Source organism: Callorhinus ursinus, unplaced genomic scaffold, assembly GCF_003265705.2.
Source record: "Callorhinus ursinus isolate GAN/ISIS: 27379988/994484 unplaced genomic scaffold, GSC_fseal_2.0 scaffold9, whole genome shotgun sequence".
NCBI classification, from domain to species: domain Eukaryota; kingdom Metazoa; phylum Chordata; class Mammalia; order Carnivora; family Otariidae; genus Callorhinus; species Callorhinus ursinus.
The window spans coordinates 5,359,105-5,374,170 of record NW_027397071.1 but is presented as its reverse complement, the minus strand read 5'-3'; the positions used below and the strand labels follow the sequence as shown (position 1 = coordinate 5,374,170).

At 42.9% G+C, this 15,066-nt stretch overlaps 1 protein-coding gene across 2 annotated transcripts in view; it reads right to left on the bottom strand.

The window, feature by feature from the left end:
• The window catches only part of TRIM33 (tripartite motif containing 33), a 121,725-nt gene extending 106,958 nt beyond the window's left edge, over positions 1–14,767 (bottom strand). For both annotated transcript variants that reach the window (XM_025872485.2, XM_025872486.2), the window contains exon 1: positions 14,176–14,767. In XM_025872485.2, coding sequence (XP_025728270.1) covers positions 14,176–14,701 — 526 coding nt within the window. In that variant the 5' untranslated portion in view covers positions 14,702–14,767. The remainder of the gene's footprint in view (positions 1–14,175) is intronic.
• Between the last annotated feature and the right edge of the window lie 299 nt (positions 14,768–15,066).

Below are 15,066 nucleotides of genomic sequence, written 5' to 3'. Positions count from 1 at the left end.
AGTTTGCCAACCCTTGGTCTAAAGTGCCCTTGGTCTAAGTCCAACAATTAACAGCACAAAACCCTCAATCAGAATTATAGTGCCTCACTCAAGCAGGAAGAGAACCAAGGATCATCCACTGTGTGAAGAAGCCTCCAAGACGAAACATGAGAGACTATGGACTCTGAAAAACAAACTGAGGGTTCTAGAGGGAAGGGGGGTGAGGGGATGGGTTAACCTGGTGATGGGTATTAAAGAGGGCACGTTCTGCCTGGAGCACTGGGTGTTATATGCAAACAATGAATCATGGAACACTACATCAAAAACTAATGATGTATTGTATGGTGATTAACAATAATAAAAAAACAGATCTGAAGAAGCCTCCAAGACAAAAAGGTCAAGATATCAAGGAACACTTAGAAAATCAAGTCAAGGAGGTCTTTCAGAACATCAGTTGAAGGAAACAAAGAGAAGGAAAACCTAAGAAAAAAGACATGAGAGAATGTGACTCCTCAAAGGCTAACACCCAAACAGTAACAGTTCCAGAAAGAGTAGAGGGAGAGGAAAAGGAGGGAATCTTATAAAAAAAAAACATTTAAAGTTTAAAATTTTGTTACTATAAATAAAGATTACAAGACTAATAGAAAAAGCACAGTAAATTTTTAAAAAAGAATGAAAGGGGGGGAAAAAATCAACAGAGGCACAATACTATGTTTAAGAACAAGGAGAGGGGCGCCTGGGTGGCTCAGTCAGTTAAATGTCTGCCTTCGGCTCAAGTCATCATCCCAGGATCCTGGGATCGAGCCCTACATTGGGCTCCCTGCTCTACAGAGAGTCTACTTCTCCCTCTGCCTTCGCCCCCAGCTTGTGCTCTCTGTCTCTCTCTCAAATGATTAAAATCTTAAAAAAAATAAAAATTTTTTAAAAAGAACAAGGATAAAGATATTAAAAGGCTCCAGAAGGGTACCATTGGTGGAGCATGTAACTCTTGATCTAGGGGTCATGAGTTCAAGCCCCATATTGGGTATAGAGATTACTCAAAAATTTAAAAAAAAATTTTTTGGGGGGGGGGTTATATCTTAAGAAGTTCCAGGAAGAGGTAAATAAAACAAACAAAACCCAAATGGGGTCATACAAAGAAGCAAAATCAGACCAGTATCAGCAACACTGATTTCGTTAAGACACTGGAAAAGAGGTATCTTCAAAGTTCTGCGCAAAAAACATGCTTTAACCTAAAATTCCGTATCTAGTCAAGCTACCATTTAAGTTGAATAAAATAAAAAGAACATTGGGGCGCCTGGGTGGCTCAGTTGGTTAAGCATCTGCCTTCAGCTCAGGTCACGATCCTAGAGTCCTGGGACTGAGTCCTGCATCGGGCTCCCTGCTCAGCGGAAGTCTGCTTCTCCCTCTCCCTCTGCCTGCTGCTCCCCCTGCTTGTGCCCGCCCTTTCTCCTTGTCAAATAAATATATAAAATCCTTAAAAAAAAGAGAGAGAACATCAAAAATGCAAAGGTCAGGGGGGCACGTGGGTGGCTCAGTCAGTTGGGCGTCCAACTCTTGGTTTTGGCCATGATCTCAGGGTCTTGAGATCCAGCCCTGCATTGGACTACATGCTCAGCAGGGAGTCTATTTGAGATTCTCTTTCTCCCTCTCCTTCTGCCCCTCCCCTTACTCTCTCTCTGTCTCAAATAGATAATTCTTAAAAAAAAAAAAAAAATGCAAAGGCTCAGAGCACCTGGATGGCTCAGCTGGTGGAGGGTGCAACTCTTGATCTTGGGGTTGTGGGTTCAAGACTTACGTTGGGTGTAGAGATTACTTAAAAATAAAATCTCTTAAAAAAAAGCAAAGGCTCAAAAATTTTATTCTCAACTACTCTTTAGGATGAAAAAAATGGAATAAACAAAGAATGGGGAAAACATGAGAGGCTAGGGCATGCGTAAAGTAATTAGAACCAAGACACATCTTCATAAAGTAGGCTTGAGGATTATACCCTTAGTTGGAAAGGTGCATAAGCAAATAATAGTAAAATATTTTAAAAAATAAATCTTGGAGCGCCTTGGTGGCTCAGTCGGTTGGGCATCTGCCTTCAGCTCACATCATAATCCCAGGGTCCTGGGATCGAGCCCCGTGTCGGGCCCCCTGCTCAGCGAGGAGTCTGCTTCTCCCTCTGCCCCTGCTCATGTGTGCTCCCCTTCTCAATCACTCTCACTCAAATAAATAAAATCTTTAACAAATAAAATAAATCTGACCAATAACCTAGAAAAAAAACTGTCACTGCCTGGGTTCAAAGGAAGGAAAATTTTCTCCTGAAAATTTCCAAATACAGGTAAGCCTATAAAGTAAAGTACACTCTAAATCAACATCTGGCAGTTCTAAGAAATGCCAAACTAAAAATTAACTTGTGATTTTTGCACTGGTGGCACCTCACAGAAGCAAAGGCAAAATACTCTTTGGAGGCTGGTTCCCACAAACCAGGTCTGGCAAGTTTCATAAATAAAGGCCTGGTAAACGTGCTCACGATCCCAAACTATAAAACACCGGTAGACACCACCTACTATAATCAAGAGTAGGAAGAAGCAAGTAGTAGTAAAATAAGACCTCAAGAACTTCACATAATGGAATTATCAAATATAAATATGAAATCAGAATACTTTTTGGTATTCTAAAATAAAAAGTAAAATGAAAAAACTACAAAGCAAACACAGTTAAATGTATTTTAAGGGAAACTATTTACAGTAAAAGATAAAGTATACAGGAATAACTCAGAGAAGATGTGAAAAATCTCTCCAGGAAAAAAAAAAAACCTATATAATATTCAAAAACACAGAAGATTACAGCTAGTGGAAAGGCATTCAATGTTTATGAGTAGACAGACACCATATTATAAAGATAGCATTTTCTCCCTAATTAACCTATACAGATGATCCCTGACTTAAAATGGTTTGACTTACTATTTTCCAACTTTCCAGCGGTGTGAAAGTGATGTATTCAGGAAAAACCATACTTTGAATTTGGGAATTTTGATCTTTTCCCAGGCAGATGATATGCAGTACCTATTCTCATGATGCTGGGAGCAGCAGCGAGCCAGAGTTCCCCATTAGCCACATGATTATGAGGGTAAACAACCAATACATTTAAAATCATTGTATATCCGGGGCATCTGGGTGGTTTATTTGGTTAAGTGTCTGCCTTTGGCTCAGGTCATGATCCCAGGGTCCTGGGATTGAGCCCCGTGTCAGGCTCCCTACTCCGCGGGGAACCTGCTTTATCCTCTCCCTCTGCCTGCCGCTCTCCCTGCTTGCGCTAATAAATAAATAAAATCTTTAAAAAAATATCATTCTAGGGGTGCCTGGGTGGCTCAGTCGTTAAGCATCTGCCTTCAGTTCAGGTCATGATCCCAGAGTCCTGGGATTGAGCTCCGCATCGGGCTGCCAGGTCGGCGAGAAAGCCTGCTTCTCCCTCTCTACTCCCCCTACTGTGTTTCCTCTCTCACTGTGTCTGTCAAATTAATAAATAAAATCTTAAAAAAAAAAAAATCATTCTATATCCATATAACCATTCTGATTTTTCATTTTCAGCACAGCATTCAATAAATTACATGATCTATTCAACACTGTATTATAAATTAGGTTTTGTGTTAGATGATTTTGCCCACCTAAAGACTAACGTAAGTGTTCTGAGCACATTTAAGGTAGGCTAGGCTAAGCTGTAATATACAGTAAGTTAGGTGTATTAATGTATTTTCAACTTAGGATGTTTTCAACTTACAATGGGTTTATCAGGATGTAATCCCATCACAGATCAAGAAAGATATGTATATTCAAAGGAATTCCAACCAAAATGTTGACAAATTTTTTTAAAAGATTTTATTTATTTATTTGTCAGAGAGAGAGAGAGCGAGCACAAGCAGGGGGAAGGGCAGGCAGGGGGAAGGGCAGGCAGAGGGATGAGCAGGCTCCCCACTGAGCAAGGAGCCTGACGCAGGGCTCTATCCCAGAACCCTGAGATCACCACCTGGGCCGAAATCAGATGCTTAACCAACTGAGCCACCCAGGTGTCCCAAAAATGCTAACAAATTTTTTAAATGAACTTTTACATGACTCTAAATGTGCAGGGCACGCCTGGGTGGCTCAGTCAGTTAAGCATCCCGCTCTTGGATTTGGTTCAGGTCATGATCTTGGGGTCACTACATCCAGCCCCATGTAAGGCTCTCCGCTCAGCAGTCTGCTTCAGATTCTTACTCCCTCTCCCTCCTCCTCTACCCCTCCCTGCTTGCTCTGTGTGTCTCTCTCTCTAAAACTAAGTAATTTTTTAAAAATGTGTAAGAGCAAAAAGTCAACATCAGTGAAGATCATCTTGAAGATGAACAAGGTGTATGTGGAAGAGAATGAAATTACCTAAATGAATAACAAAGTTTATTGCTTATTATAAAGCTATATATAGTAAAAGGGAAAAAATAGAGGGGAAAAAAGTCAAGTGTGTTAGTTATCTATTGCTGCATAACAAATTATCCTCGAACTCAGTGGCTTAAAACAATACATTATCTCAAGTTTTCTTTGAGTCAGGAATTTGGGAGTGACTTGGCAAATAGTTCTGGCTCAGTGCCTCTAAAAAGGCTGCAGTAATATGTGAGCCAAAACGGCAGTCATCTGAAAACCTGACCATGCTAGAGAATCCACCTCCAAAGTGGCTCATTTACATGACTAGCAAGTCGGTGCTGGATGTTGGCAGAAGGCCCCAGTTCCTCTCTACCTGGGCCTCTTTACAGGATTACTACAGTGGCAATTGTTTTCATCTAGAAGGAAAAAGCTGTGCACCTTTAATAACCTAGCTTCAGAAGTCACTATTTAATTCTCCTGTATTCTCTTGGTTAGACAGACCAGTTCCAAGTCACTGTAGTAGAGACTCTAGAAGAGTGGGAATACCAGGAGAAAGGAACACTGGGGCCCTCTTGGAGGCTGGCTACCACACCAAGCCACAGTAGGCTTAGAATAAATCTTCAACTTACATAACCAACAAAGGATCAGTATGCAGAACTTATCAAAATCCTTGTAAATCAAAATTTTTTTAAAATGTGAGCAAGTTAAAGAACACCAAAATAGAAGGCATACAAATAATTCACAAAAGCAGCAACATAAATTGCATATAAGCAGCATTCAAAAAGTATTATTTATTAGCACCACATAATTCCTGCTATTTACCTATCACTAAGGCACAGGCTTTAAATATTTTTCTAAAAATGATACATTTAATGTTCATTCAATCCATGGGGTTTTTTTTCCCTCACTTCCCTTTGGGACCAATATCCATCCTAGAAGCTGGCTAGGGACAGAGTTTCAGTTTGTGGCCACAAAAGAGACATAGGTTAACGTATTGAACACGATGAGCCCAAACTCTGAACCTGGCCTCGGGAAAGTAAAGCGATAGATCTCAGTCAACCAGTCATAAATATGAAAAAATAAAATAAAATCAGCAGACTTACAGTGAGCTATTTAAAAAACGTCAACTCCAGTTACTCAGTATAAACATATGAATTTGCCACCTTCCACTATTCTATGATCTGACATTCTTCCCAGCAACTACATTATCATTTTCTTATTGTCTTTTTTTGGTCTCAGGATCCGTCTTACACTATTAAATTACTGAGGACCTCATAGAGCTTTTGTTTAGATGGGTTTCATCCATCAAGATGTACAATATTAGAAATAAAAAGTCGTAATTTTAAAATGTTAATATTGTAATAGTTGATAATAATTCACTTTCTTTTATTAAAAATAAATGGTCTAGGGGCGCCTGGGTGGCTCAGTCAGTTAAGCGACTGACTCTTGATTTCAGTTCAGGTCATGATCTCAGGGTCATGGGATTGAGCCCCAAGCTGGGCTCCACTCTCACCAAGGATACTCTCCCTCAGCCCCTCCCCCTGCTCACGTGCTTTCTCTCTCCCTCTTTCAAAAATAAAAATCTTAAAAAAAAGAAATGGTCTATTAGTTCATTTAAAAATAAAACCACGGCATGTTTAAACATTTTTATGAGAAATAACTATATTTTCCAAAACAAAAAGGTTTTAAGGGTGGCATTGCTTTTACATTTTTAAATCTCTTTAATGTCCAGTTTAATTAATATATTCAGATCCTTGAATGTATGCTTTTGCATTTAATCTGTTGTGACAGACTTTTGTTGAAGAATACAAAGAGAACAGCTATGTATTTTAAAAAAGGGAAGACTATTTTAATGGTCCTTCAAACAACAGTGTGGATTTTTTTTTTTTTAAGATTTTATTTATTTATTTGACAGAGAGAGAGAGAACAGGAACACAAGCAGGGGGAGAGCGAGAGGGAGAAGCAGGCTTCCCGCGGAGCAGGGAGCCCAACACAGGGCTCAATCCCAGGACCCTGGGATCATGACCTGAGCCGAAGGCAGACGCTTAACAACTGAGCCACCCAGGGGCCCCAACAGTGTGGATATTCTTTGATTATAATACAAAAATATAAAGAGTTGGGGCCCCTGGCTGGCTCAGTTGGCAAAGCATGTGATTCTTTTTTTTCAATTTTATTTATTTGACAGAGAGAGCACATGCAGGGGGAGCAGCAGGCAGAAGGACAGGGAGCAGCAGGCCCCCCACGGAGCAGGGAGCCCAATATGGGGCTTGATCCCAGGACCCTGAGATCATGACCTGAGCCGAAGATAGACGCTTAACCAACTGAGCCACCAAGGCACCCAGAGCATGCGATTCTTAATCTGTGTCATGAGTGTGAGCTCATGCTGGGCATGTAGACTTAAAATTTTAAAAATGTGTCTATATATATATGTACGTATATAAATATATGTATATATGTGTATGTAAAATATCTATACGTATATACAAAGTGGAAAGAGATATGTATATATATAACTTATTTCTTTTCTTTTTTGAGAGAGAGAGAGAGAGAGAGTGTGCGTGCACGAGCAGAAAGGTGGGGAAGGGCAGAGGGAAAGAGAGAATCTTAAGCAGGCTCCACACACAGCTTGGAGCCAGACATGGGGCTCAATCTCACAACTCTGAGATAATGACCTGAACCAAAATCAAGAGCTGGAAGCTTAAGATGCTTAACTGACTGAGCCACCCAGGCACCCGTAAAGTGTATTTATTTCTTAAATGTCAGCAGAAATGTGGAATTTCAAACCATATTAACTTTACTCCCTTATATTAAAATCTACTGGCCTGTTTTACATTTTGAATCCCTTTGTTATGCATGATTTTGTAACATAATGCATTGCATTGGTCAACTGGTCATTTGGAAAATATTGGTTCACTGTGTTGACATTTCATTGCACACTACCAAAAAAAATTTGATGGTGCCTGGGTGGCTCAGTCGGTTAAGCATCTGCCTTCAGCTCAGGTCATGATCCCTGGGTCCGATCCCAGGTGCTCAGCAGGGAGCCTGCTTCTTCCTCTCCCTCTGCCTGCTGCTCCCCCTGCTTGTGCTCTCTTCCTCTCTCTGTGTGTGTGTCAAATAAATAAAATCTTTAAAAAATTTTTTCTGATACTTTGATACACCTACCAATCTCATCAGAAAAGCCTTTAAATACTGAAATGCTGGGGCACCTGGGTGGCTCAGTCGTTAAGCGTCTGCCTTCGGCCCAGGTCATGATCCCAGTGTCCTGGGATCAAACCCCGCATCGGGCTCCCTGCTCCGTGGGAAGCCTGCTTCTCCCTCTCCCGCTCCCCCTGCTTGCGTTCCCTCTCTCGCTGTATCTCCTTCTGTGAAATAAATAAAATCTTTAAAAAAAAAAATACTGAGAAGTTATCAAACTCAGGGTTGCACATACAAGCTTTTTCCAAAATTCTAATTTTCATTTAAAAGCTCAATTTTTATCATTGGCAACATGTCAGTTGTTTTCCTTGAATTGACAGGCTCAATTCATTCATTTTTGAGAAAATGGCTACCAAACACACATGTCTGAAAATCAGTTTGTCAATCACTGTTTCAAGTAAAAGTTATTTTCTACGAAAATAAAGAAGCTAATTCAGCTTGGAATTCAAACAACTGCACAAGGACTTTCCTTCTTATACTTCAGTCTGCAGCAGAAGCATTTTATGCACATTTCCCATTTCATCACACAGAATTATTAAAAATCAAGCTTTAATAAAATAATGTCCTAATGCTTCATCAAAGACAAAATGAAACTAGCATGTTTTTCGTTGTTGTGTCTGTTTTTACTCTAAGTGTATGGAGGTAAAGATACATGATGATTACTATGGTTTGGAGGCACTATCTTAATCCCTGCTAGGGTGCCAGCAGTTTTACACATCACTGCTTTTGCATCACTAATACAGACATCAAAACAGTGAATACGGCAAATAATGAATAAGTATTATTGTGAAAACAGTTTTGGGGCACCCGGGTGGCTCAGTGTTGTTGGGTGTCATGATCCCAGGGTTCTGGGATCGAGCCCCGCACTGGGCTCCCTGCTCAGCAGGAAGCCTGCTTCTCCCTCTCCCACTCCCCCTGCTTGTGTTCCCTCTCTCACTGTGTCTCTGTCAAAATAAAATCTTTAAAAAAAAAAGAAATAAAAAGCAGTTAGATTCTTCTAAAATTTTTGATGTACAGATAGCAGACCTCGTAAAGAGGTCTTACAACATTAGTTTACAAGTTTTCACGCTATAAATTTTTAAGGAGCTGGAGAGACTGGAATGCAAATGACTGTCAGGTGTGCTATACAACACTAGATGTCAGAAAAGCCTAGAAAAACACCAACAATTTATCTTACTTCCTCTTCTTTCTGCTTACTGAATAGAGGCAGTCATAAAGACAATGGGGGACAACTGGAAGACAACAGAAATAATAGTTTTGGGGGTCTTATCACGTGTTAGGCACTCTATGAAGCACTTTACAATGTATTTACTCATTGAATCCCCCCAAGAACATTATGAAGTAGGTGTCATTATTATTCTCAATTTACAGATGTTAAGTAACTTATTCAGAGACATTCAAGTGGTTAAATGGTGGAGCTCAAAAATGAATTCAGGTACTCTGAGTCTTGAATTGTGTGCACTTAACCAACCACAGAGCACTTAACCAACCACAAAAGTATTTCAGTTTTCTTTGACACATCTTTAATGACTGCTTGCTGATGACTATATTATCATTCAAAAACTCAAGCTTGTTTATGTAAATAGGTCATTAGAGAAAGTAGGGCCCAAAAAATCCCAAATAGATAAGCCAAAGAACTAGCAAACTGCCATATAGTATATATATACTCTTGGGGCAAGAATTTCTGACTTGGGGCGCCTGGGTGGCTCAGATGGTTAAGCGTCTGCCTTCGGCTCAGGTCATGATCCCAGGGTCCTGGGATCGAGCCCCGCATCAGGCTCCCTGCTTGGTGGGGAGTGTGCTTCTCCCTCTCCCTCTACTGTTCCCCCTGCTTGTGCTCACGCTGTCAAATAAATAAATAAAATCTTTAAAAAAAAAAAAAAAGAATTTCTGAGGGCTTAAACAGAAGGCTCCCCAGAGTGGCTCACCATGCTCAGTGATAAAACACAGATCTACCGTGAGAAGGTGCTCTTCACACTACACACAGAGGTATCCCCTCCCACTTACCCCATTTAAGGTTGCCATTCAGACTCTTCACAATAAGCTGAAGATTCAGAAATAGAATAAGTTTTCCATGTTGATTCTTCCATCATTTCCCACAAATAATAATATTAAAATTATATAGATATAAAAAGTTGGCATAAAAAACAATACAATCATAGAATTTAATAGGATAGGAACTCGAATTGTTCATACTGCAGAAGACCTGAAAAGGCTGCTGAGTGCTTTACCCAAGGTTACACAATTAAGAGCAGAACACAATCCAAGTTACTCTCAATCCAGTTCATGCATATCACCACGCTGTCTTGATGTGCCCTACTATACAGAAGTCTCATCCCCTTCAAGAGTCATTTGAGAATTTGTTCAGATGCATCAACACAAATCTGTATATTGATACATTACAGATCTATACACACCCTCTACTGACAGCTATTTGAACTCAACCTGAAATAGAATTTTTTAAAAAATCACAAAGCATTAAAAGCTTACTGTTGAGATTCAACAAATAGTAACTAATTTATCTATTCTGATTTTCCAAATACTTCAACAGTAAATAGATCAGCCTTTCTTGTCCAAATATCTAAATCCGTGTTTCTCAAAGTATAGTAGGTACCAGAATCAGAGTCACATGAGGTACTTGTTAAAAATGAGATTCCTAGGGGTGCCTGGGTGGCTCAGTCTGTTAAGCATCTGACTCTAAGCATCAGCTCAGGTCATGATCTCAGGGTCATGAGATGGAGCCCTGCACTGGGCATCCAACTCCGCATGGAGTCTACTTGAGATTCTCTCTCCCTCTGCCCCTCCCCCTGCTCTCATGGGCACGCTCTAAAATAAATGAATAAATTTTTTAAAAAATGAGATTCCTAGTATCATCCCCAAATCAACTGAGGTTCTGAAACTCCCAAAATGGCATTTTAAAAAGTTCTTCAGGGGCGCCTGGGTGGTTCAGTTGGTTGGGCGACTGCCTTCGGCTCGGGTCATGATCCTGGAGTCCTGGGATCGAGTCCCACATCAGGCTCCCTGCTCAGCAGGGAGTCTGCTTCTCCCTCTGACCCTCTTCCCTCTCGTGCTCTCTATCCCTCATTCTCTCTCTCTCAAATAAATAAATAAAAGTAAAAAATAAAAATATTTAAAAAAAGTTCTTCAGGTGATTCTTATTCATTCAAAAGGTATTTATTGAACATTCACTCCACAATATTCTAGTAGGAAACAAATAAACGAGTAAACAAAAAAAATTTTAGATTTTAGCTATGTCATGAAGAAAAAAGGTAGTAAGAGAGTGACCTCGAGGACTACTTTAAAAAGAACAGTGAGGCACGGGGGTTTTTAGGGTGATGAAAATACTCTGTATGGTATTATAATGATGGATACATGTCATTATACATTTGTCCAAACCCACAGAATGTACAAACACTAAGAGTGAGCACTAATGTCAACTATGGACTTTGGCTGATTATGATAGGTCAATGTAGGTCCAACAACTGTGACAAATGGACTACTCTGGTGGGAGATATTCATAATGTGGGAGGCTGGACATGTGTGGGGGCTGGGGATAAATGGGAAATCCCTATTTCTTCCTCTTAATTTTGCTGTAAGCCTAAAACTACTCTAAAAATAAAGCCTGAATTTTTTTTTTTTTAAAGGGGAGACAGAGAATGCCTTTCTGAGGAGGCAACATCTGAAATGAGGAATCCTTCACTAAAGAAAAGTGGTACTTAAACTTAGTGTGCATCAAAATCACCTGGACGACTTGTTAAAACAGATGGCTGGTCAGAAGGTCTGGAGTGGGGCCCAAGAATTTGCATTCCTAACAAGATCACAGATGATGCTGGTGCTGCTGGTCCAGAAACTACACTTGGGGAACCACTGATCTAGAAGGAACAGCTAAAAAGTGTGAATAACTTTGGTGTGTTAGAGGAACAGAAAAAAGGCCAGTTAGTAGGAAAGGTAATGCATCTGTCATTGTTTCAAAACCACTTAAACATGTTGACTTAAGTTACCAGTTATGGCTCCCAAGACCAGAGAAGGAACCAGTGTTCCATAATACTTATATTTGCAAAGCATTTCAGTTTATAAAAGTATTTTCATTTGACTTAGTGAGATGTAAATAAAGGACTATTAGGTACATTTTATTTTTTTATATTATTAGCTACATTTTAGAGATAAACTGAGGCGCAGAAACATTATAAACCTCCTTTAGAGAAAACAGTTAAGTGGCAGAACTGTCCCTTGACCCCAAACCCAGTGTTCCTCTAGAATAGCATGCTTGCTTTCTTAAAGAGCAAAGCAAAGGACACATACAGGAGCTAATACTAACAAATTATTTTCTAGACTCCCTGTCTAAAAATATGGTGACTTCCAGACTTAATTTGTTTTAGTGACTGGCTGGAAAGCAACATTACCTTAAAATGACAATATTTAGTCCCATCTACTTACTGCTCCTAGTGCAAAAACAAAGGATGGAAAATGAGGAGGGAATTCACAGACTATTACTCTCTCTCTCCTGCATAAATATCAGAGAGCCAATTTCATAACCTCAAGTCCCTCAGCCACATCAGTCAAACACAATTTTCATGTCGTGTTCTCTCTATATCTTTCACCTAATCCAGGTTCCCACAAGAACACTGAATCCCACACATCTTGCCATACTCATGAGGCCATGAGCAGTTAGTTATACACCCATTTTCCACCCTCTATACACCCATTATCACTTCGTATCTTCAACATCAATCAAATCCTTATTCTTAACATAACACTCTTACCTGTATGTCTCAATAATACTTCAAACCCAAAACATCCATAACTGAAATTATATCCTCCTTCCACCACACACACACACACACATACCTGCTTCTGTTCCTGAATTCTTTTATTTGCATTAATAGCACTGCCACCCACCAAATAAGAAACCTGGAACTCAGCCTAGACACATCTGTCTCCCCAACACCAATCTTGACACCCCCCATCCACACTCCCATGGCTACTTAGAATTAGTTACTACTACGAATTAAGTAGCTGCCATTTCATTAATAATTACCATGTACTAGTCACTTTACACACTTCATTCTATCAATAACCCCATGAGGTAGCTAATTCTCTCCTTATTTCACAATTGAAAAAAACTAAGGCTAAGAAAAATTAATCTGTCCAAATCACAAGTGGGACATGACAAAGTAGACATCCAAACTCAAATGTGTCTTACAAAGTCCATAACCTTCCCCAATGCCAAAATGCTTCCTTCTTTAATACCTCTTATCATTTATTAATTCCAAATGCTCATTTCTCTATATTACTGTCAAGATTCCCTGCCTCCCCTTACCCTTCAATATGCTCCCAAGTGATCTTTTTGGATCACAAATGTGATCCTTTTATCCTCTTGATAAAAAAGCCCTTCAGGGACTCCTTTTAGTCTACCCTGTACAAGATATACTTTACAGGCTTAATCCCAAACCCTTTAGTACAGATCAGTCATCCCTTACCCGCAGTTCCAATTTCAAGAGCTTTGAAATTTTAAAGTTTTTCACAAATTTACAACAAAACCCACCCTGAATTGTGATAAGTTATTTATGTCTAGCCCATTAGTGGGATATTTGTACGTTTCATGGCAGAAACATTAATGTATTTTATAATGACTAGTAAACCTCTAGGTCCAGGGATGTGTAAAGTACCCTGTGCCCTGAAAACTCCCCAATCCAGTGAGCAACTCACCCTTCAAGAAACCTTCTCAAGGGTTTCCTTTTCAGTGAAGTTCCCCTGACCTTCTCTTGATTTGTCACAACCACTGTACCAAGTACCCACCGCCACTGCCGCACGTTGGATATGTTTCACCTATATGACTATGAATGAGCTCTTCACTCAGTGTTTTATTCAATCCTAGCACACTGTCTGGAACACTAGGGGCTCGTTAATGTGCAATGAAACCCAGCTGTCTCTGAATCCCAATTCCCTTCGAAGTTCATTTCTCCTTCACCCCTGAACCTTAGAATATTTCCCTAAACATGCAGGCCCTTCAAAGCTATTTTCGCGTCCAGTTCCTCCTTCCCAATCTCATCCTAAAATTACTTTCCACCAGACAGCTTCTCTCAGCCCCAAACGCTCCAATACCCTTTATCTTCCTCTTTTTAGTCCCTAGTCCTTCTTTCCCCTAGCCTCGAACAGGTCAAGTCCTTCCCTCCAAAGCAATTCGTCCTCACAGCCCTTACCGCTTACCTACTCCCTCCTCAACACCTCTCCCGCTTACAGGCCTTTTCCCCCCACAACACTCCTCCAAAGCGGTTTCCCAGACCCTCTCTCCTCTCTCTGTCCGAGTCCACCAGCTCCTGAACCTGCGCTCGGCCGGAGTCCACGCCTTCCCGGCCCGTATCCGCACACCCTAAACCTCCCTCGCAGCCGGTGTCCCCTCCCCCAGCCTCTCGCCGCCGGCACCCTTCCCTTCACCCTCCCCTATCTCCGGCGGTCCACCTTCTCTGGAAACTGTCCCGAGGCCGTGTCTTTCACCTCTCAGACCCCTCAGAATCGCGCCGGTCCGAGCAGCCCCGGGCCCGAGCACCTCCATCCCCAGATCCTCCTCGGCCCCGCAAATCTCCTTCAGCCCAGACCTCGGGCAGGGCCTCCCGCTCACCTTGCTGGATGTCGCCGTTGCTGCCCCCCGGGATGGGCACGCTGAGCTGGCGCTCCGGTTCGGGCAGGCAGCGCAGGCAGAAGGAGTGAAGGCAGGGCAGCAGCTTGGGCTCCGCCTCACGCCGGCTCTGCAAGCTCTGCTGACACACGGCGCAGGTGTCCAGGAGCGAGGCTGGCGGTCCAGGAGGCGGCCCCGCCGACGGACCCGGAGCGGGAGCCGAGGCTGGAGCTGGGGCCGGAGTCGATACCGCCCCCCCGGGAACTCCGGGGCCCACTGAGGCCGCAGGGGCTGAGGCAGCCGGGGCCGAGCCGGAGGAGGCCGCGGACACCCCCCCGTCGTCGGGCCCGGCCGCGCCGCTCTCCGCGCCCGCCCTGCCGCCTTCCTCCTCCTCCTCCTCTACCAGCACCGCGGCGAGAGGCGGCTCCGCCTCCTGCGCCGCGGGCCCGGCGGCCCCGGCAGTTACCGGCGCGCTACCGCTGCCCCCGCCGCCGCTCTCAGCCTCGCCGCCGCCTTTGTTTTCCGCCATGTTTTCCTCTTTGAACCCGCCGGACCGCCCCGCGCCGCCCGCCGCCCGCGCCGCCGCCGCCGCCGCCGCCGCCCCCAGCCCCAGCCGCAGCCGCAGCGAGAGCGGCAGCCGAGAGCGAGCAGGCAAGCGAACGAACGAGAGCGCGCGCGCACGCGGCGCCCCCGCCCTCGCGTCGCGCGGCTGAAGGGGGGCGGGCGCGGGGCGCGCACGTACGCACGGACGTCCCCCGGAGGGAGGCGGGAACTTGGGGCGCGGGCGGGGACTCGTTCTCGCCCCCCCACCCCCGCGCCCCGAACTTCGGCGCAGCAGCGCTGCGTCCACGCCGCAGCCGCTCGGCTCGCTGGGAGCGTTTGAAGCCAGTGGCC